The sequence below is a fragment of the Xenopus laevis genome, chromosome 6S (assembly GCF_017654675.1).
Source record: "Xenopus laevis strain J_2021 chromosome 6S, Xenopus_laevis_v10.1, whole genome shotgun sequence".
NCBI classification, from domain to species: domain Eukaryota; kingdom Metazoa; phylum Chordata; class Amphibia; order Anura; family Pipidae; genus Xenopus; species Xenopus laevis.
In genome coordinates this window covers 28,295,558-28,320,469 of record NC_054382.1, presented here as the reverse complement: position 1 = coordinate 28,320,469, position 24,912 = coordinate 28,295,558, and the positions used below count along the sequence as shown (strand labels likewise).

General features: G+C 38.3%; 1 protein-coding gene across 2 annotated transcripts in view; it reads left to right on the top strand.

Moving 5' to 3' along the window:
- Nucleotides 1-24,912, top strand: part of thsd7a.S (thrombospondin type 1 domain containing 7A S homeolog) — a 234,528-nt gene that overhangs the window by 89,021 nt on the left and 120,595 nt on the right. For both annotated transcript variants that reach the window (XM_041567489.1, XM_018269202.2), the window contains exon 2: nt 9,167-9,650. In XM_041567489.1, the coding sequence (XP_041423423.1) occupies nt 9,509-9,650 (142 nt within the window). In that variant the 5' untranslated portion in view covers nt 9,167-9,508. The remainder of the gene's footprint in view (nt 1-9,166; nt 9,651-24,912) is intronic.

Below are 24,912 nucleotides of genomic sequence, written 5' to 3'. Positions count from 1 at the left end.
TGAGTCATCTGAAGAAGGGCACCGTGTAAAACGTGGCATGCCCCTCAAATTAATTAAAAAAAAAATTGGTTTACGCATACGTCTTTAATAATTTGGACTTTCGAAGGAAATTCCACTTTAAAAAAAGAAAAAGTTGTCAGCGTTTTTGATAACTTTAATGCATTTCCAGCAAACAGAATATGATGTCACTGACATAAGATTGAAGAGGATTTAGCTTAGTTTTTTCAGTTCGCCTGGTCTGAGGTGGTGAAGTAAACTCTGGCGGAAGAGGTAATTCTCACTTTACTGAATATGCGGTAACAACCATTGGCCAGAGCCAAAAATCACCTGGAGATAGAGTGCAAACGAACGCTAGCGACGTTCTCATTCGCTAGCGAATTGTCCTTTACGCCTGTTAGTGAATTGGCAATGTCCCTGTGGGTGAGATTTCAGGTAAATTTTTACTAGCGACAGCCACTTCGCCATTTAGTAAATTTACCCCATGTATCTGTGGGTTGGCTAATTCTTTGCCTACGACAACACACAGAGCCTTAAAGACACAGAGCGGATTTTGGCACTGAAATGCATAATAGTGTTTCAGCTCCAAAATCTTCTCTAGGGGTAATTTATAAAGTCTGCATAGTGCATATTTATTTGCAAATGATTGTTTTGCCATGCTTTTTCCTGAATGTTAAAATATTGCACTGCTGTGCTCTTTATCCGTTTCTTGGGAATGAGGCTCGCAAATGAGATGGTTGTCTGCATGAGTACACCCACTGTGTGAGGTTGTTGTGCGCGAAAATAGTGTTGACAGTAACTTAAATACGTAATTTGCAAACCTATTTTGCACATATTTTCACCACCAAGTTGTGGCATAATCCAAATACAGAGTGTGCGCATAAATATTCACAATTTGTGATTTTTGCCATATTTAAAAAGCTCTTATGGACATTTGAAGTGCAAAAAAAATGTACAATTCTGTTTGCACATTAAATACATCACTCTTATTCAGCTTTATAAATATAACCATGCACAGGGCAAATATATTCACTGTGCGAACCATTCTGCCCTGCGCAAACTTTATAAATGAGCCTTCTGTGTCTACACCATGGGCCAACTGGCACAAAACTAAGCAGATGCCAACATGTAACAATACCCCTAGCGGCCTATTTATTATTGTGTATTATGGTGAATATGAAATTCACAGAAAAAAGGTGTAAAAAGCTGTGTCAAATAAATGGTGTATTTATCAAGCGGTGTGTTTTATTTTGGTTGCCTGAATTCACTTGCCCACTCAGTCCACCTGTGTTGGGTAGCCAGCATGGCTATAATAGGGTGTGCCTTTGGATTAACACAAGATTATGGCAGGGTAATTGTTTGTTAAATAATTGTCATGGCCTTTTAATTCTATACAGGGCTGGCTATCTGTTAGGGTTACTGGAGTGGAGTCTTGGTTATGCATTGGATGGTAAATATATGTTCCCACCTTTGCTCAATGCTGCACTAGTTATATGGAAAAAATATTTTAATATAATACACAAAAGCTATGAATATCTTGTAAATTATATCCTTATAAACGGTGAGTTCTGATGTCATCCGTTATAAACAGAGAGTTCTGATGTAATTTCTGTCACATGACTCACTGAAACTCGTGTATTATAATAAATAAAGTACCCCCAGTTGCAAAATATGAGGATATTAGAAGTTACCTCGGAGTTCCATGACCTGTATAAAAACACTTGGCCTCGCCTCATGTTTTTATATGGTCATGAAATTCCTCTGTAACTTATAATATCCTTATATTTTACAAGAGGGGTACTTTATTCACTATATAATACACAAAAACCATGAATATCCTGTAAATTATATCCTTATAAATGGTGACTAGTGATGTCATTAGTTATAAACGGTGAGTAGTGATGTAATTTTTAGTTACATAGTTAAATAGTAACATAGTTAAATCGGGTTGAAGAAAGACAAATTCCATCAAGTTCAACCCCTCCAAATGAAAACCCAGCATCCATACACACACCCCTCCCTACTTTCACACAAATTATATATACACATAGCTATACTAACTATAGAGTTTAGTTTCACAATAGCCTTTGATATTCTGTCTGTCCAAAAAATCATCCAAGCCATTCTTAAAGGCATTAACTGAATCAGCATCACAACATCACCCGGCAGTGCATTCCACAACCTCACTGTCCTGACTGTGAAGAACCACCTACGTTGCTTCAAATGAAAGTTCTTTTCTTCTAGTCTAAAGGGGTGGCCTCTGGTACGGTGATCCACTTTATGGGAAAAAAGGTCCCCTGCCATTTGTCTATAATGTCCTCTAATGTACTTGTAAAGTGTAATCATGTCCCCTCGCAAGCGCCTTTTTTCCAGAGAAAACAACCCCAACTGTGACAGTCTACCCTCATAATTTAAGTCTTTCACACCTCTAACCAGTTTAGTTGCACTTAGTCTCTGCATTCTCTCCAGCTCATTTATATCCCTCTTAAGGACTGGAGTCCAAAACTGCACTGCATACTCCAGATGAGTCCTTACCAGGGACCTATGATTCACATGATTTACTAAAACTTGTGTATTATAATAGATAAAGTACACCTTGTTGGAAAATATGAGGATATTAGAAGCAATCTCGGAGTTCCATGAGCCTCGTGCTTTTATATGGTCTGAATTGGAGTACTTTTTTATTCAGACTTTTAACACCTTGGGAATTTAATACATCTCAAATAATGCAAGGTTTTTTTTTTTCTATGAAAAACTTGTGTTTTTCCCCTTTAAAAGTCCGACCAGAAAAAATCAGACTTTGAAAAATAACCCCCTAAATGTTACAGTTCTGTAGAAAAATATAGAACTGCTTGCAATCCCGCTGGACTTGTCTCAATTCGATATTCACTAAATCTACCTCAAAGCCTTGACCAGCAATGTTAAATCCATAGTCTCTTTGGGATTAATTAATCTAATTAAAGTTTTTTCCTATTATAGAATTCACAAAATATGTTTTTATGTTTTTAATTACATACACGCAATGCTAAACAATTAGGATCTATGCCCATTACTGTATACTCTACATAGCACACAAAATCTCTTCACTCTGCTAAAACTTTTTCATATTTATAACCTGACAAAAGCCATCTTCTGATAAAAGAATGTAATGGAAAGTTTTACAAATGTAAAAAATTGGATTAGTTCATCACTAATCACAACATATTATATACTAGTACATGAGAACATAGAAGTACGGGACTGAAAGGTAGTTACCAGTGGGAGAGTATAGAGATATATATCATCACAGCACAGAAAAACAAAGAACTGCTCTTACAGCCAAACAGGTGATGTCTTCAAGCCCAGGGTATATATAACTGTAGGATAGGTGATAGGTACTTTAGGAAAGTGGTACACTACTCTACATAAATCACTATTCCTCAACCTCCCTCAAGCAATTGTAAACAATTTGTTGCTTCAATTCTTGGTTAAACTGAGCTCTCTATGGTTGAAAGCTGCTGGAGCTCTGAATAGGAAACAATGTATGAGATATTCTGGTTTATACTGACAGAAAACATGGTGCCAGAGAAGTACACTTTCAGCCTGGATCTTTAGTCAGAATTTAAGAAACCAGGAACACTGAAACAAGGACAATCTAAATTTACTACACCACTTGAAGTGAGATGCCAGCGAGGACCATACACATATGAACTGTCTGTTGGACGCATTTGGAATGCAAGTCGTCTTGCTCCTGTTAGATATGACTTTGGAGAAGCTCCACTTGATGAAGGACATTTTCCTACTTCTGATGTCAACTGCAATAGTCCTGAAGAATGTGAACCTATAAGGCGTACTGAGAAAATCAGAAAACTACCTGCATGGACCAAGGACTTTGTGATGTGAAGAATGTATAATATTGCCTTAATATATATACTGTTTTATTATTGCCGTTATTGTAGAGGCCAAATGCTTTCCTACTTTAGGGGGAATATATGGTGTTTATTCAAATGGCCTGCGGGTGTCACTGTGCATACACAGGACTTTCTGTACAGCTTAAAAGTGAAAGTTACTGTAGTATAATGCCTGCATGACTCTTTTAATAAAGCACTGTTATACTCTTCTCATCCTTGGCTACCCAAAACATAACATCATGGATTCTAGTTTTCTCGACTTTTTAAATAAAATTATCAGAAAAATTCAGATTTTGAAAAATAACAGCCTTTGCACAGTATATTATAAACCAAAACTATTATTAAACAGCAAGTAAAGGTTCAGAATAAATAAACATTGATTTGTTTTTTACAATGAATGCTGGGGGGGGCAGAACAATGGATGATTTCACTTGAATCTACTGTTATGATCATGACTTTTTATGGATTCCTTATCAACCTCTAATCTCCTGATTGCTGCCTCCAACAGCCGAGGAACAGTAATCCACACTTGCTTATCTCTCTTAATCACAGCCTCACAGAGCTGCTGCTGTCTGAGCCCTTAAATCCCTCTTAAATGCGTAAGAGAGTGAAAAGTAAACAGAAAGGCAAATCTGTGGCCTTCAACATTGCTAATTTGCTCTGATGTCAGAATATTTTAAAAGGATAGTTCTCGGGAATTATTTGATCAAGGCAACTTCTAATCTCCAGCAAGTGAAGAGGCAAAATTAGGAAAGGTTCTGGGGAATAAGGGGCCTCCCTAGGGAGATTACAGCCGGTTTCTTCTTACAACAATGGGATCCCTAATGTTTTGTATTCACTGTATCACGTGCTGCCAAAGTCACTGGATAGTTTTTATAATGCAGCTCTCCTTGAATCAGGACAAAACCACTTATGAGATCATTTCTTTGCATCTGAGTATCTTGAATGGGAAATGCATTAGCCAAAGACAATGGTTAATGTTCATTATCTTAAGGAAGCATGTGAGATACAGTATATATATATATATATATATATATATATATATATATATATATATATATATATATATATATATATATATATATATATATATAAAGGAACAGTAATGCCAAAAATGAAAATGCTTTAAAATAATGCACTTGGTAAAACATTTATGTTTGCTTCAGAAACACTACTGTGTTACTACTTGTGTAGCCATGGGGGCAGCCATTCAATCACAAGATACACAGTAGATAACAGATAAGTTCTGAAGAATCCCATTGTATACTGTAGAGTGTATCTGCTATCTGCTGGGAACCCTGTGCCTTTTTCAGCTTTATATGTCTGCCCTCATTGCTACACAGCAGCTTGTTTATATATAGTGAATAAAGTACCCCCAGTTGTAAAATATAAGGATATTATAAGTTCCCGAGGAGTATTCATGACCATATAAAAACACGAGGCCGAAGGCCGAGTGTTTTTATACAGGTCATCGAACTCCGAGGTAACTTCTAATATCCTCATATTTTACAACTGGGGGTACTTTATTTATTATAATACACAAATTTCAATGAGTCATGTGATAGAAATGACATCAGAACTCACCGTTTATAACTGATGACATCAGAACTCACCGTTTATAAGGATATAATATACAGGATATTCATGGCTTTTGTGTATTATATATAACTATTGTATAGTTTCTGAAGCAAACACACCAGTTTTACCAATTGTCTGTAAAATTTCTCTTCTGCTGCATTTTGTCTGTAAGAACATGCTGCCTCATGGGTCAAAGGAACTCTATTATCTACTGATAGATGGTACTCAGGGTCATATTTATATGCCTAGGGTGGCACCTTTAGGGGGGCGGCCCTTGGGTGCCTCTACAATCGATAATTTTTTTTAGAATAATAAAAACCTCCCCAGCCACCAGCCACTATCTGCATAAATCCAGCGGAATAGCTGGGGGGGGGGGGTTGAGGGGATTTTTTTTTCAGACATCACGTCTCAGTAGTGTGTGTGACATAATTTCTGCAAAATGGGGTGGCGCAGTTAGGTATGGAACCACCGAACCTAAATACAGCACTGATGAAACACATCTTTCAGTATCCTTCACCCCAGCCTTGGTTGATTTCTGGGAGTTAGAAATGTCCCTTAAGTGTTAATTGTATTTATAATGGCCACTTTAGTACATGGTTTATGTTTGTGATGACAGTGAACACAACTGGTGTCAGGGGCTAGGAAGCACTAAGATATACTCCCAATGCATGAAACCCAAATTCAGCTTGTACATTGTCACATATACCCTGGCATTAAGTTAAGGGCTATGATGTCACTTTCTAATGCAAACATTGATAGGAACTTAAATGTGCAAAACTAGTAATGTTTTATAATAACAGATTTCAGCAAGTGCAAATCCCGCACCTTAACAGCACCAGCTGCACAGATGCATTTAAGAAATGTTAACTAAGGATTAAGAGCATTGGCACAGCTCATTCTCTTCCTTATTAGTTTTAACAGAAATCAAATCCTGATTGTGCATTGCTTTCCATTAAAGGGATCCTGTCCCAAAACACACCAGTTAATAGTGCTGCTCCAGCAGACTTCTGCACTGAAATCCATTTCTCAAAAGCACAAACAGATTTTTTTATATTCAATTTTGAAATCTGACATGGGGCTAGACATTTTGTCAATTTCCCAGCTGCCCCATGTCATGTGACTTGTGCCTGCACTTTAGGGGAGAAATGCTTTCTGGCAGGTTGCTGTTTTTCCTTCTCAATGTAACTGAAGGAGTCTCAGTGGGACATGGGTTTTTACTATTGAGTGTTGTTCTTAGATCTACCAGGCAGCTGTTATCTTGTGTTAGGGAGCTGCTATCTGGTTACCTTCCCATTGTTCTTTTGTTTTGCTGCTGGGGGGGAGGGGGTGAGATCACTCCAACTTGCAGTACAGCAGTAAAGAGTGCTTGAAGTTTATCAGAGCACAAATCACATGACTTGGGGCAGTTGGGAAATTGACAATATGTCTAGCCCCATGAAGATTTCAAAATTAAATATAAAAAAATCTGTTTGCTCTTTTGAGAAATGGATTTCAGTGCAGAATTCTGCTGGATCAGCACTATTAACTGATTCATTTTGAAAAAACATTTTTTCCCATGACAGTATCCCTTTAACATCAACAAGAGCTGCTGAAGGCCTGCCATGACCCGAGGAACTGTGGCCCAGTATTCCAAACCAGTGTTAAAAGTTGGGCTAAATTAAAATTGGGGTTTGAAAGCATTGTCATAAAAACTACAACTTCAGATTTACAACAATATCTCACTCTAGTTTCACAAATAGGGCATTTTTGTCAACTTTGGTCTTCAATTGTCTTATGGTCAGCACTAATGTCTCTGGAATGCAATTTAAGTAGCACAAAAATCAGGGAGAATAACCTATGACAGTCTGAAGTTGATGTAAGTTTTTAACACTGATGTCACCATTTTGCTGGTGTTGATGATGGCAAATTTTGAAAGATATATACCTAACCTGAAGGGAAAACTGTTACTCCAACTTTATAGGAACATTTTTGTGGATGATGGTGTAAAATATAGAAAAAACTGACTTTTTTTTGACTTTTTGGTGTTAGATGATTTTCTGGCATAAAGTAATGTTTTACAATGGTTTACTATTTTACTATATTTTACAGTTTTGAGCTAAATCCTCTTTTGTCAGTTCTCTTGGATCAAATGGGCACAATTTACTATTGTTCTGCATCCCTGAGTATCATATTAACAGTTACACACATGTGATTAGTTGCTGTGGATTTAAGGACTTTGGCATTGTCCTTTGTAGTGATGGGCAAATAAATTTGCCAGGCGCAAATTCTGCGAATTTCTGCGCTTGCTGGCAGCGAATAAATTTGCAAAGCTGCCGAGAAAATTTGCCGGGGCAAATTGACGCGAGCGCCATGATTGATGTGGGCGTCAAAATTTGAGTTCATGGGAAATTCGCTAATTTTTCGGCAAAGCAAAATAGGGCAAATTCACCCATCACTAGTCCTTTGTCTTCATATACCCTGCCAGACTACTCTAGTGTACATATTATTTGTTTAATATAAATTGTACTGGAATGAACGTAATGTTCAGATAAATTGCATACAGTGGCGTAACTACAGAGGAAGAAGCCCTGCAGCTGTAGGGGGAAGGGGTGGCGGACTTAGGGGTCAGCCTGCTCTATAGTAGGAGAAATCCCCTATGATGGGGTGTCGGGTGCAAGCTGGGCTCCTCTGCAGACTGTTTTTTTTTTTTTTTTAATATCAGTCATGTTAATGCTATTTGCACCCACAATGATGCTAAAATTCTGGAGGGGAAACATTGCATTATGGGGGAAAAATATGGCAATTGCACTTATATCAATATACACACTTCTCCATCACTTCTATTGTCAATTTAGCTTGTGTGATTCAGTGCCACAAGGCCTAATTTGTTTTTAATGATCTCTTCCCTAACAGTTCTGTTTTGGGACTCATCACTCAGTCTGTCTGTCTGTCTGTCTATGTATATGTCTATATTCACCTTACAGAGGCAAGTTTCATTTGGGTGCAGTTGATTACTTGTTAGTGCTCTATTTAACAAAATTACAGTTCAGTTAAAACGAGAAACTTTATTCAGTTTCAATAACATTTCCGGTTTTAAACCGATTTTTTGTTGACAACCATTGTTTATTATTCTATTTATATTACTAATTATAATTAATATCTAATCCAAAAGGATTGTTTCACCACCAGTAGTTACCATCAAGTGCACGGTACTCGAGAACAAGAGAATCATTTTTAAAAACGATTTGCTTAAAATGGACTTTAAGGGAAATTGCCTTCCCATAATTCAGAGCTTTCTGAGTAACGGGTTTACAGATAAGAGATGCCATACTTGTATGCGTTTGCAGCAAATAAATATATTTATATAATTGTATCATTTTCTGAAATATTTCGGCTTGGTTAAGATTTTTCAATGTAGAGTTGTTTTATTAACAAGGAAGTCACAACTTCACTGTCCCTGGAAATGTTTAATTAATATTTTCATAATTGGCTAGCTCTAAAAACAGTCTTTTCAGAGTGAAAGCACGTGTATAATTACATCAAACGGCTTAATAACACTCCAATTAGTAACTGGGAGCTGATCAAGGCCTTCTTTTCTTCCAGTGCATTGTTTTAGATAAGAGGCATGTGGGGTCTTACAATGAAATGCAACTGAGTTTCCCCCCTTCCGCTGTCTCTAAATTTCTCTCTTTTTTTTTTCTCTCCACTCTCTTTTTCTCCAGCTGGTGCAATTTATTGCTGCTGCCTCCCAGATCAAGATAACCTGCTCAGTCAGCTGGAGCCCCCTGCAGACAGCTGTCTCTCTTTCAGTGGATGGAAAACTGCCACTTGCCGGTGAATAGGAAGCGAGTGGTGCAGCATCCGCTGTACAGCATCAGCAGCAGCCCTGGGCTCTATTGTTCCTTGGTGTTAAATGGTTTTTCCTTTTCAACTGGCATGCACAATAGCTGGGAAGACGATTCTGTTCTCTGTGACTTAAAAAGGAAAATCAAGGAGGGAGACGCTATTAGGAGTGGACTATTCATTGTGTACAAGCTGTAACAGCATCGCTGCCTTCCGAAGGCATGGGGTTAGCAGGGAGAAGCACCGGCTTTTCTGGTACCCCTGCTTCTTCCCTTGGAGTGATTGTTCTTCTTCTCGGTGGGATCTGGGCTGCTGAGACACAGAGTGAATCTGAAACCAAAACTATATACATATGGAAGACTGGTGAGTCAAATGGCGCTGATTTGCTCCTTTTATGTTCATGGTCCAAAAGTATAGGCAGCTATTACATGCAGGCAATTCATTATAAGATGTGTGTTGGGTAGAGGGTTGGTGAGCCTCTTCTGTATATAAATAAGAACAATGTCACACTGGACTGTACCTAATATACTAGTGATCTGTTTAGTCACATACTGAACCAAATAATGAAACACCTAGCCAAGGAAACATAATGATGATATGCAGTAGATAGTATACTGTATATGTCTAGGATGTACTTCTAACAGTCTAAAATTAGATTTAGCATGAGAAGATCTAGACGTGCCGTAAATAATTCAGCACTCCAAAACTATACAGCTGACCTGATTTTGCTGCTGTGGATGATAGTGACAGGTATTCACTCCTACTGACATTTATTTGAAACAACTAGATAAAGAAAAGCAAAACAACTGTAGCTGCATGGCAGTACTCACTTTGTGCCAGATCCACCAAAAAAAAATTAACTATAATATATTGTTGTTCTGGTGTTCTATATCTATGTGTGTGTGCGAATTTGACGAGTCCCTAAATTTAAAAATTACATTTGGCCTGTTAAATGTTCCAGCTACAGCATAACCCACCATCAAATTAAGGCTTTTTTTTAACCACATCCGACAGATAATGAATATTAGTGGTTGTCAATGATGTCATAAAAGGAAAAGGACTCCAGATCAAACTGGTGATTGCATTTGCAAATGCCACTTCAGTCTTAAAATTGGATAATAGTAAAACAATAAAAATTATTGAAAAATGACAGGATCTTTTCCTGGATACCAACTTCCTTTGACCATATGCCACGGAGACAGATCAATTTACAATTACATAGATATGCTGAATATTTTAAGAGCTGGCTGTATTTATCTGGAAGCTCAGTGCAGGGATTAAAGGGAAATTCATTTAAACCAAAGAAGGGATTCTCTCCAAATAATGCCTGAACAAAATGTATCTGGTGAAGAAGGAGGCCATGGTCTGGGGCTGAATGCTGTAAGAAATATTCTTTAGCATTTTGTGCACACAGGAGTGGATATTATTAACTTGAAAGGTTATTTATTTTGATTCAAGATAAAGTAACTGTGATATGATAAGGAATGAAAAGCAAATAGTATCAGGAGATTCTGCGCGAGGGTCTTTCCGTCAACTTTATCAACATTAAATAACACAAGATTTGGGAAAATGAAGTGCCTGATATAATTTGGGGATCTGTGAACAGAATCATTGATTTAACCTATTTTGCCATGGAGATAACATCCGCAGGCCAGTCTGTAAAAGCTCAGGAGATATATGTGACACTGACTGCTAAGCTTCTGTAAATTGGGTTAGCTCTCCATCTCGCTGATAGCTCAGCTTATCATCCTAATGGCAGGAACTCATTCTTTGATTTGTCTTAACACCGCTGCCTGAAGGAGCCATGCTGCTGCTATATCCTACTGCCGGGAATCTGATTAGGAAATGGATATGTGAATTAAATAATAGTTCTGGCCGCGGAAAGTCACAACTTTTTCATTTGGTGGCTTATCTAGGAAGAGAGAGAGAGAGAGAGCTGACAGAGAAGGCTGGATGTGAATTATAGACATATCTTTCTGTTGTGAGGTCTAATTATTTTTTATTACCTATGACTGATAATAATAGGGAAGGGCAGAGGGGACATTTTCCCTGGGGCATCAGTCTCAGAGAGGGTTTCTTGGCAATAATATGGTCTTGTATTATGTCAAATGATGTAATATTTTTAGCATTTATATAGGGCATGTCCTATCTGCCCCCCTGCTGCTGTTGGAAACTACAAATCTCATCCTTCTCTAGCATCCAAGCGCTATTAAAGACTGCTGACAGTTCTAGTTCAACAACAGCTGGATAGCTGCCTAGTGGACATACCTGATTTAGGTGTTTCGTTCCTATGTGTATTCCATCAGCCACCTTGGATGGCCCTGAGTCCCTGTTAGTATCATTGCATAGATTTACTTATTGAACACTCATTTTATCAACCACAGTATTTTTATCATGCAACTTGAAATTTATGTGGGTCTGCCTGAGGCACAGGGAGGTGAAATGGCTTGCTCAAGGGCATCACCAGCTGTCATAAGAACTGAATCTAGTCCTCCATGAATCAGGCACTTATGCTGCTTTGCTCCCTAGACTTGCATTTATAACAATCATTGGCTTTGCATTTATTACAACAGTTGTTCACATCTGAGACATTCCGATTCGCAGCCCATACCAACCCAGTGCGTTTGACCAATTGACTTTCACTTCTTTTCAGCTACAATCAAATCAGTCTCATTGACATTGTGAAAATGGCTTGCTTACAATTGTTTCTGCTATTCTCACTTCTCAAATCTGATTGACCTTTGCCTGCACATGTATATTCATTTGTTTAGGGGGGGAATGCTGTTTGGTAATTTAGTGTTTGTCTTGTGCTCCACTCTTTGTAACTTATCAATAAACCTTTAAGGGCAGAGACACATGCTGCAATTTTGGGAGATTAGTCGCCCAGCGACAAATCGTTTCTTGTTCGGGCGACTAATCTCCCCGAACTGCCTTCCCGCTGGCTAGAATGTAAATCACCGGCGGGATGGCACGCAGAATGCTTCATTTTCAGAAGTCGACCGAAGTTGCCTCACAAGGAAACTTCGGGTGACTTAGGAAAGCCGAATCGATCTGAGTGCCATCCCGCCGGCGATTTACATTGTAGCTGGCGGGAAGGCAGTTCGGGGAGATTAGTCACCCGAATAAGAAGCAATCTGTCGCTGGGCAACTAATCTCCGAAATAGCAGCGTGTGTCTCTGCCCTAAAGCATATACCGGTAGTAGAAAGCATGATCTAAAAACAATATTTGACAAGAAATTGCACATTCAGGTTGAATTCATAACTGTAAGAAAACAGTTTGAAGCCCTTTGTGTTTTTTACATTTGTTTTGTATGGAGTAGGGACTCTTCCCAGCAGATATCTTCTTGTTTCATGAGAATATTGGGGGTCTTTACCTGCACACATATACCTCCCTAGATTTTTTGATTGAAGTGTTTTACAGATGACAAGGTGAGTGAAGTGTGCCCCCACGAGTAAAGTGTAAGGGTTAAGGATATGTATTTCTCATGAGCCAAGACAGTAGTAGATGAATGCATCTGTCCCATAGCTAAGTTCCTCCCAATGCAAACATACCAACTCCTTAAAACAAGTTCTAACTCTAGACTAGAATGAGGCCTTCAAGCTACCACAATCATTTTTATACTCTTAGGTTAATGTGATAGTGTGCATCCTAATGGGATACAGCATATTGATGGCCACTGTTTCACCTTAGATTTCCAGCCAGTGCCAAATGCACAAAAGAGTATGTCATAGGCTCATTTATTGATAGACAATGATCAAAACATTCATAAGCAAAGACACTTGCTGCATCTTCCCATATTTCTGTAACGATAGGTTACCCTGATGGTCTAGTGGCCGGGGGGGATGCCCGCTGCGTGCGTTCCTCTCCCTTCACCACCGGTGTTTCTATGGCGCATGCAGCCATGCGCTTCCAGGTTTATGCGCCGGCGTGTTGATGTCACAGCTCCTTGGCGCAAAATTCAAACGTATATAAAGGGATTTTGGATTTTCTGTAGTTGCCCGTTGTAAAGTTCTACTTAGCTAGTTCCTGACCTGTGTAATCTTAGTGTATCCTGTTTGATTACTGATATTGACCAGGGGGCCAAATGTGACAATTTCCTAGAATATCTATTTACCAATACATAGCCTACAGTATATGGGCTATTCAGCCACATTGTGCACATTGTTTTTTGCCCTTGTGGCATTTTATCTGTGCTCTGCATACTACATCAGATCAAAAATCTGGCACAAGGAACAGAGCACCACTCTATGATGTACAAGCTGGGGTGCTCCATAGACACCACTTGTGCTGCATACAGAGGGAGGTGCAACACTCAAATTGCATCAAGGTGAAGTATACAACAATTGTTTGCACTTGTATTCTACATTACTTTCCCCATTTCTATAAATTATACCACCTTTAGATTCACAAACTATGGGGCGGTCCCAATTAAGGGTCAGTTTGAGGCCATATAAGGTAATATTTAAGGTAAAGGCCAATTAAGGTGAGATATTGCATTTAGCGATTATTTGTTCTTTAGTAATGTTTAGGATTAGGATGATTAATACAAAAGTATGTTTGTAACTTTGTAGGAGGGACCCATATTCTTGACAGCATAGCCAAGTTAGAAATGACAACAACTGCACTAGAGGGAAGATTCATTCTTAAATTTCATTTGTATGCTCACATTTACGTACATCATGAAATTCATTGTTGCTATTAATGATGAGCGAATTCACAATTTTTTTTTTTACTTTTTCCATGCAGAATATAATGGAATCTGTGGGTGTTTTTCCATTGCAATTTTTTGGCACCAAATGTATTTTGGGGGGGGGGGGGTCTATGGGCATTTTAAAGCACAATTCTACCCCAATTATGCAAAGATATTTGCATCAAATCCATTTTTGCCATGAACTCAGTGATTAACTATAAAGAGGGTTTCCTATGTCAAACTAGCACATCAAATATGGGGTTTTGGAAAAAAAAAACAACTATAGATTAGTCAAACAATTGAGGCACAGATTCAAATCATAGGAAGCATATTTTGGTAATACAAAATTAGAATACAAATATTAAAGACTATTTGTATTATATTCAGAGCAGCATTTGCATATGACTTTGAAGTCTCATGGCAAATGAACTAGACTCCCTTGTGTGAAACCAAATGACAAGAAGAATTACACCCATGGCAGGTAAGCAAAGGTTGGGAAATCTTCTAATTCCCCCCACTGATAAGATCCTCTCTGTTGTCAGGACATCACAGCAGTCCCCTCCTCTGGCTGTTGAGTGTTGCCATGGATATCCTAGACCTTTTTCCCTTTAAATCCAACAATATGGGCCTATTAATGGTCATTTTTGCCTATCTATGTTAAAGGATGTTGCCTAATGGCACTTATGCAATGACATTTTAAAACATAGGCTTTTAATCTGAATATAATATGTATGAATAAATAATATACATACATTTTAGTACCCAATGATTTATCCTTTAGTCTTGCTTTTTACCCCCTCATAAGGATGTAAAAGGATACATTAATTCTTATTTGAGGCAAAAGGTATAGAGATCCATATTATAGAAAGATCTCTTATCTGGAAAACCCCAGGTCCCGAGCATTCTAGATAACAGGTCCCATACACGTACTCTAATTTTAAGATACCTCAGTTGATACTCAAAGAGATTTTATTGCCAGACAAATGTAGTATTATGATATTTTAATATATGATCAGTTTCTTGTCTACAATGCACCCATTTCATTATACTGAAGTCATAGAACATATTGAAGTTGTGCCTCGTGGGAAAGTGCCCAGTGTTCATGCAACTCTATGGTCTAAATTTATCAAAGAGTGAAGTTCCGCCACTGGAGTAAAATTCCGCAGCTCACAATTCATTTCTATGGGATTTTTGAAAGGCATATTTATCAATGGGTGAAAGTGAAAGTTCACCCTTTGATAAATACGCCTTTAAAAATCCCATAGAAATGAATGGAAAGTGGCGGAATTTCACTCTAGTGGCAGAACTTCACTATTAACTTCACTCTTTGATAAATATACCCCTTTGGCTAGTGTGGTAGAGTGACCAAAACAATGTGGGAAAATGTGTGTTTTACCTTTAAGTTCTCCTTAGTGGGAGAGGTAGGCACCAGGAAGGGTGTTCATAAAGAGAGAATAGGTTCTCTTATTAAAGGTTTTGGCAGCCAGATTCTGGAAGCTGGAGTATTCTGGAAAGAACAGGCAAGCCAGGTACTCCGATCCAGAAGTCCAGCTCATGGATTAGAGCTCACCTTTCACAGGAAGGCTGTCCTGTGGAAAGGTATTTAGGTCTAGTGAGGCTGTTAGGAAACTCTCTCAGAGCAGGACACAGAGCAGGAAGGACACCTGCCTGTGTGAGGAACTCCCAGAGGGGCTGGGGGTGCCATTTGCTACTGCAAGGTGCAGAGAGAGGAGACCAAGTGACAGAGGGTCTGTCTGACTGTCTGACTGAGGAAAGCCAGGAGGCTGAGCAATCCCCCAGAAGATTCGTGAGTACAGGGGTGACCCCTACTTATTTGTTTGCTTACTGGTAGTCCACAAGGGGCCCGGGTTAGTAAGGGAACTCTTCATGTGTAAAGGTAGCGCCCAGTGGGCAGGATTTATTTTTATTATTTGTTTTGTATCCTGAAATGGTCACCCCTGTGTGTAAATAAACTGCCTCAAAGAGAAGTGTCTGTCGTGGATCCCGCATCTTACACTAGAATATTGTGTAATGCATTGTGTATGATCGGATTATGTGCATTCTAAATTAGGGCAGGTGTCTCTCTTGCTGCCAGGATTTAGTTTTAATCTTTTGTATTGGCAAACCTCTGGGATTATAATGGCAAGGTTTGTGCCAATGCCACATAGAAAAATATATTCGGTACTATGCAAAAATAACTAATGAATCAAGAATTCAAAGTCAAATATTAAATAAATCTAAGAGGATTTACTCACAGTTCACCCCAGTTCACAGTTCAATAGTAAAGAAGCAATTAGTTAAAAAATTGAAACATTTTTATTAGGACATAAAAAAACCTAACGTGTTTCGTGCCTGTTGGGGGCACTTACTCATAGGGAGTAAGTGCCCCAACAGGTACGAAACGCATTAGGTTTTTTATGTCCTTATAAAAAATTTGCAATTTTTTAACTAATTGCTTCTTTACTATTGGAGGTCCTCACATCTTTTTTTAAAATGTTGTTCTAAACCTCTGGGATTCTCAAACCCATGGTGTTACAGTATGAGACTGGTTTTAGAAGAAAAAGTGTATGTGTGTGTGTGTGTGTATATATATATATATATTTATTTGTGTACTGAGACTGAACCCTGGGAGAGGTATTTGCTTTAAGTTTTCAATGTCTTTAATCTCCAGTAACAATGGCTAGTTTACCTTGACTGTGCTCTTCAGTGCAGAGAGTGCAGTGTTAACTGGGAGGGTGACAATACTTTTATGCTCTAATGGAATGCTTTGTCGTTATATTTCATTACAAGCAGCTGAGCTATAATATATGTTCCGTGTGCACTGTGCAGCTGCGACCCAGGTTCAATTCTGTTCCTGAAGGTAATACATATGGTGTGAAATGTTAAAAGGGGGGAAAACCCATCAACACTATCCAAGGAAATACATTATGTAATGTCAATACTATCTGGGATGGTATGAAGATACAATATAAAATGTCATAATGAAAAATGTGAGTTGCTGCTGCTTCTCGGTGTCCCCCGTGACCAGCTTTTGCCATACCGAATCAACTGCACAAAATAATGGAAATGTATTTAATTACTCTAATAAAGAAAATCTAACAGCTGTTCATTGGCCATCAGTTATTCTTATAGTGATGTTCGCTATCCCCAGTTTCCAAATGACAATTTTTTAACACATTTTTCATTGTGAAGGTCAACAGATTTTTGAATGTTCTAAAAATGCTAATTTAAATTGTAAATCAGCAACCTGCCCACCGCTCAACCCAGGCATGCCCCTCATTTATAGCACTGATATAGAATTCTCCACAGAGTGCAGTTGTCAGTAGCAACCAATCAACAATTAGTTTTAGTTCTGGAAGTTGAGCTAATGACCTGATTGTTTACAATGAGCAACTGCCCTTGAGCAATTCAATTTAGCATCAATGTTCAAAAATGTGAGCATTATTAAAGGGAAGATGCAACCCTAAACAGTAAAAGGGCAAATACATATAATTTCTTACATGAAATCTGTTTTATTGCAAAATAGGCGACATTTTATTTGGCTTTAATGAAATTCCCTCTCCCTCGCATGGTAGAAAACGGTTCCAATTCTTTCCAATAATCATTAAATTCAGTAAAAAAAAACAAATGGGCATAGTTCTTATGATTGTAGGGTGCCTTTTTCAAAAGCAGGGAGCTCTTGGGTTGACCGAGGGTTCTAACAAACTTCACATTCATTAAATAAGATATCTCTGCTCTATGGACTGTTAGAGCAACTGTGCAAGGCTCTAGCATTTCCACTGCAAATTACTATTGGGGATTAAGGATTTTAATATTTTTTCTGCACTATAATTAATTGTTCCAGTGTCTAAAGTTAATAGTTGCACCCCCCCACACACTATCCCCTTAAAGTCCTAAATAAAGTCATTTAAACATTACATAAACCCAAAAGGATTTTTGTTTTGCCACCAATATGGATTCATGCAGCTAAGTAACCATCAAGTACAAGCTACTGTTTTATTAATATAGTATAAAAGGCATTTCTTAAAAAAAAAAGATAAAATAGATGTAGGTGCTTAAAATGGAATCTATGGCAGATTGACTTCCCGTAATTCAGAGCTTTCTGGATAAACTCCAAAATAGAAGAGTATTTAAGCCACAAACCTGTATAAAGTTGTTTGCTGCTCAATTACACAGTGATCCGATTTCGCCAATTCCAGAGTAAATAGATCATGTAGAAAATGAAGGTTCACTGGAGAGCAGTGAAACAGTGAACATTCATTTTCTACTTTCTGGATAAAGGGTTTCTGAACAAGGGATCCCATACCTATAAGAGGCTCATTTAGTGATAGAGAGAGATGCTGAATGAGAAAAGGCCTGCGATTTCTTTGTTCAGCATGTTTGTGTATGGACTAATTAGACCTATTAAAAACAATACTGAATGTACAAGGGAGGCACAGCTAGATGCTGATAAAAGACATTTATTAACAGACTACACATGTTGAGCCCACAGTGGTCCTTTGTCAAGAAGTATTGTTGTTAATCCCTAATATAACAGAGGTGGGGGTATTACAAGCAAGGCGGAGGCACTTTTCAGCCTGTCGGTCATAAATTTGTTCTGTAAATTGGACCTATTACTATGTGTGATGCCGGACAGGTTAATATGTACTTACCCAATAAACAGCACTGACATACAAATTGCTTGTGCATGGAACAGAATTCACCAATATATTTGTAATAGCTGCACTTGCTGCATAAATAACTGTTATTGAAATGAAATACCATAGGGGCTTTATTTAGACCAGGGTAAGTTTACTTTCTATGCTTATATTGGTTTCTGGCTAGAGAGGTTGCATGCAGCAATATGAGTATTTGAAAAGCACCAAGGGAAATATCACTGTCTGGCTTCTTTCTAGATTGCTGTCCTACCAGAGCTAGGCCATCTAAACATATGATTCTGCCACTACCCGTCAGCAGCGCCGATCCGCGCCTTTATGCCGCCTGAGGCGGCCTTCCATTGCCGCCCCGACCCCTCCTCACGGCGCTCACATTTTCTGCGCAGGAGGGGGTCGGGGCGCTGCACGACGCTAGTGCAGAGAGCGCAATTGCGCTCTCTGCACTAGAAGAGCCGAATTTCCGGGTTGAAAACCGGAAATTCGGCTCTTAGTTACCAGGAGCGGCATTTTTGCCGCCCCTGGTAACCAGGGGGGCGCTGCCGCCTGAGGCGAGTGTCTCAACTCGCCTCATTGGTGGAGCGCCCCTGCCCGTCAGTCTCAGTTGTATTCATTATTATATTTTTTTACAGTGCAGGAGACATTGTAGTGGCATTATTATTAGATATGCAGGTAACAGCACTTTGAAAAGTCTCAACTACAGGTATAGGAACCGTTATACGGAAACCCAGTATCCAGAAAGCTCTGAATTACGGGTATTTATGGACCTGTCCTGCCCCAGATTGTAAATACAAACTGCCGGCAGTGGGGCTTAGTAAGGTTGCTAGTGGCGTGGGCAAATGTAAGCTAGAGAAGCTAAGTTTAGCGTCTCAGTACAGGTATTCGATCCGTTATCCATAAAGCTCCAAATTACTGAAAGGCCATCTCCCACAGACTCCATTTTATCCAAATAATCCAAATTTTAAAAATAATTTCTTTTTTCTCTGTAATAATAAAACAGGACCTTGTACTTAATCTAAACTAAGATATAATTAATCCTTATTGGAAGCAAAACAGCCTATTTCTGTTAATTTAATGTCTACATGATTCTTTAGTAGACGTAAGGTATGGAGATCCAAATTATGGAAAAATCCATTATCTGGAAAACCCAAGGTCCTGAGCATTCTGGATAACAGGTCCCACACTTGTATAACAAATTATGTGGGCAGATGTATTCTTTGTCTGCAGGGTTAGGCAATGTTAGAAAATTCAGTTCCCAATAATATACTACAGGTATGGGACCTGTTATCCAGAATGCTCGGGACCTTGAGTTTTCCAGATAAGGGGTCTTTCTGTAATTTGGATCTCCATACCTTAATTCTACTAAAAAATAATTTAAACAATGATGAAACCCAATATTTTGAATGCAATAAGGATTCTTTCAGTTCATTTTTGAGAAGTAAAACACCATTCAGTGGAGTGTAAAAGCTCAGTGGCAGCTTCAACAACCCTCCGAATCATTAATCTCCTAAGCAAACTCCAATCTCAGCATTCACAGAAGGTACAGTTAATATTATCTGGCTGTTTAGCAAAAAAACGTGATCACTACAGGTTCTACAGAAGTCTACGGAAAATGTCTCTACTGAGGCAAGAAATATGGTGTTTTTGATTTACACACGTAATTGCATTTATGCACCATGTTCTCAAACTTCTTTGTCTATTTGATGGGAAAAAAAGTAAAAATACACTTATAATCTGGGGGAAATGATGCTCAATACCAATTTGATGCCTAGAAATAGATTACAGGATAATGTCTCAACTCCTGAGAAATATTATTTGACAGCCAACCAAAGAAATCTCAGAACCTATACAATATGAAAGGATCACAGAAACGGAAGCCTTTTCAGCACCAGATATTGATTGGTACAAACAGGCCTATTAGTTTCAATTGCAATATATCCCTCAGGGATATCAAGATGCAGGGTAAGCTTTTTATATAAATACGTATATATCCTATAACACTTTACCGTTGAGTAAGACCATGCAATAATCTTGGAAAGATATTGCATTTTACAAGCTACTGTAAAGTGCCTAAATAATAAAGTGATATCTTCTCATGACTATATGTTGCTCTGCATAACTGTATATAGAAAAATGGCATACTCCCTCATCCACTGAACAGAGGACTCAGAAATTGAGTAAAGGTGGCCATAGACGCAAAGATCCGCTCGTTTGCAAACGAGCCGATCTTTCCCCGATATGCCATTTATGGGCATGGCTATATAGGGGGTAATCAGAACATTCTTCCCTATGGCCGAAAGATCGGATTACGATGAGAGCGCAATGGGCTCTGGCGGGACGGTCGGGACAAAATCAAACCTGTCCGATTGACCAAACGACCGATCTCCGACCGGATGAAAAATGTACATAGCGCTGGTCCCCTTTTAAAAATAAGGACAGCAGCCATTATTTTCTTTTTCCCCCTAAAGGGATAAAAGTGTCATTCAATGTCCTTTGTATTGCTATTGAGTGGGCATAGGAATGATAATGGACAGGAAGGAATGGAGAAATAGCAGGTGGAGCAAGGGACAAGGACTCAGGTGGGGGAACGAGTAATCCTTCCATCAATATTCTTTGTTAATGTCAGAATTTGATGCTGGGCTGTGCTTTGTGTTGTGGTATCTTTTGTCCACTTTCAGTCCGGAATTTCAGCCATATGGCTTGGGGGAAAGGTTAGTATAATACTGAGACCCTAAAATAAGATGGATTGACCTACTGCTACATTTGTTCCTTAATGGTAATGTCCAACAAATAATGTTTAGCCTAAAGAAAAGATAATACTAAGCAACTTTACAACATATATTCAATAAACATTTTCTCTGGTTTTTAAGTTATTTTTCCATGTATTGCTATGGAAATCAGGGTTTGTCCCTTTTTAAGTCTTTGTACTTCTATTGTTTAAAAAGTAAAAAAAAAAAAGTAAAAGCCAGGAATTAAGCAAATGATGCAATTGTTCTAACAAATAGTTTATAAGGAATTGTTTAGTTTAAAAATACAAACTGGCTAAATAGCCCACGCAAAATAAAAAAAAAAGTTTTAATGTAATCTATAAAGGCTGGAGTGATTGGATGTCTGACATAATTATTATTATTAACATGTATTTATATAGCGCCAACATGTTTCGCAGCGCTGTAAAGTGAATGTGTTTATACAACTAAATTACATGAATTACATACATAGAACATATGGAGTTAAATACATCACAAATAATACTGGTTTAAAAGGTGAGGAAGGTCCTGAGAAAAAGAGTTTATAATCTTAAAGGAATGGAATAAGACACAAGTTGTGGGAGTGGGCAAGATCAGAATGATGTGGGTGAGAGATGTAGACATGTGGTACTGTATGTGGTATTGCATTTGGTAGCTAAGCAGAGTGTGTTTTAAGAAATCTTTTGAAAGCAGAAAGGTTGGGAGAAATTCGGACCTTGGGAGAGAATTCCAGAGGAGGGGTGCAGCCCTTGCAAAGTCTTGAAAGCTAACATGTGAGAAGGTAATGAGAGAAGAATTGAGTAGCAGGTAAAGATGAGTTCAGAGATGTAGGGTGGGGCAGAGTTATGAAGTGCTTTAAATGTGAAGGTCATTCATTTGAATTTTATACGTAAAGGTAGCGGAAGCCAATGCAGGGATTGGCAGAGTGACATGGCAGAGGAGGAGCAGTTGCTGAGGTGTATAAGCTTGGCAGCAGTGTTCATTATGGACTGGAGAAGTGACAGTCTCTGGAGGGGAAGGCCAATTAAAAGAGAGTTACAGTAGTCTAGACGTGATATGACGAGAGAGTGAATAAGATTTTTGGCGGCATCTTGGGTGATAAACTATCTAATTATGTATAAGTTCCTTAGGTGGAAGTGACATGATTTAATAAGTGACTGGATATGAGGAGGGAAGGGCAGGGAAGAATCTAGAATAACCCCAAGGCATCGGGCCTGGGGGAATGGGGTGATAGTGGAATTTTTAGCTATGATAGATACTTCTGGGATGTTAGAAGTTCTGGGTTGAGATCAGGAGAGGAGAGATAGATCTGAGTATCGTCAACATAGAAGTGGTAGTGAAAACCATATGAGTTGATTAGACAGAAAAAAAGTAGGGGAGAAGATGCTACTCCATTGTAGGAGACACTGAAGGAACAATTAGTGAGGTAAGAAGAGAACCAGGACAGGGCAATGTCACACAGGCCAAGTGAAAGGAGGGACTGGAGGAGGAGAGGATGATCCACAGTGTCAAATGCAACAGAGAGATCTAGCAGTATTAGTAGTGAGAAATGGTTGTTGGTTTTAGCTGTTAAAAGGTCATTAGTTAGTCACATAGCCAGAACATTACTTACTGCTTTGCAGCTTCCTTGGTTTCCACTGATTGGTTACCAGTCAGCAACCAATCAGTTATTTGGGGGGGGGCACATGGGTCATAACTGGTTGCTTTTGAATCTGAGCTGAAAGCTGAGGATCAATTGCAAACTCACTGAACAGTTATGTCCCATGTGGCTCCCCTTAAAGTCGCTGACTTACTCAAAGCAGGAAGTAGTTTTCTGGCTATTGTGTTAGACATCCAGTCACTCCAGCCTTTATGCATTACATTTTTTGCTAACTAACTATATTAGAATTTTTTTATTTTGCACAGCCTCTCTATTTACCCAGTTTTTGTTTTTACACTAAACTGTTCCTTTAAAAGCACTGAAACTTTTTAGTTATTGGTTATATTGCATAAGTAATGTAATAAAAGACACAACATTTGTACAACGTCTAGTAACCCCTAGCAACCAATCAGCAGGAAGCATTTATTGCTCTTGTGTCTGCCAGCCAAGATCTAATTATTTGTGATAGGTCATAATAAACATTACATTGCAAAATGCAGATATATGTTCTTCATTTTGTCTTTCCATCCCAACTTATATTAAGCCCCCCCCCCATGATGTTCCTTTCCCAAGAATGAGTTTTAGATCAGCCTTTTTTCTAAATAGGCAAAAGAAATATTAGCATCTGTTTGAAATTCTATTAAAGACAGAATATAACTAGGCCACCTCTAAAACAGCAGCTGAGCTATGAAACCAATTTGCTTTTTATAGACTTCAATATATTGAATACTGAGTTGACAATTTTGTTTCATTTGTACACAATACATTATTGGAGCTTACGTCCTTATTAAAAATTATATGAGACATTGCTTGAAATATTGCGTTGAAAGCAGCTAATAACAGTATAGCTGTTAACCATAATTATTGCTTCTACCACCTCAAATGAAATATGACTGTATGCACTGAGAGACTGTAACATCTTCTCACATCTCCCTTGAGTCTCCTTTTTCAAGCCTAATGGCATTACCCATTGTTATAGCACAAACCTCTTTGTTGCTAGAAAATGCTTTCCTCCTCAAGCATATTTATTGTTCTACCATCCAAATCAAGTGACTGCATCTTGATAGCTACACTTCAGACTGTTTAAATTAGGACTTCACTTAATTCCGTATCAATGCCAAAAGAGGGATTTTGAATTGAAGATGGCAACTGACATTATCAAAAGGTCTAAAATGTTATCAAAGAAAAATATTGAACAAAAAGTAATAGAAAAATGTAAACATTATGTCCTTGATAATAATAATTAGCTCTTGTAGGGATACTAATAATTAGCTCTTGTAGGGATACACTAAGGGGCAGATTTATTAAGGGTCGAAGTGAAAATTTAAATTTTCAAATTTTTTTTTTTTTGGTCAAAACTCTCAACTTCGAATTGTGAATTATCCCAACTCAATTTGAGTTTTATTTCGAATTCAAATCCAGAGATTTATCATACTCGAATTTGACTATTTGCCACCTACAACCTGCTGAATTACTGTATAAGTCAATGGGAGAGGTCCAGGGATCAATTTGGTGATGTGTGTAGCCTTCCTGACATCGATGTCTTTATAATCGAGTTTTTATAATTCAATAATGAATACATTTCGCCTAGTCGAATTTCGGATTTATGGAAGTTTAGGGGAGTCTAAAAAACTCACATGAATTCGAAATTCAACCCTTGATTAATGTGCCTCCCATTGATTGAAAAGTAAAAAAAATCATATTTTAGGCAACAATAACCATAGATATAGAGAGATAATAACCATAGATATAGGGATTGAAAAAAGATGGTCTGAGGTCTAGATTCAAATTTACTGGCCACTATGTACTTATATGATCTTTGCAATGATTAGGGGTCTCCAACCTTTTTTACTCATGAGCCACATTCAGATGTAAAAAGAGTTGGGGAGCAACACC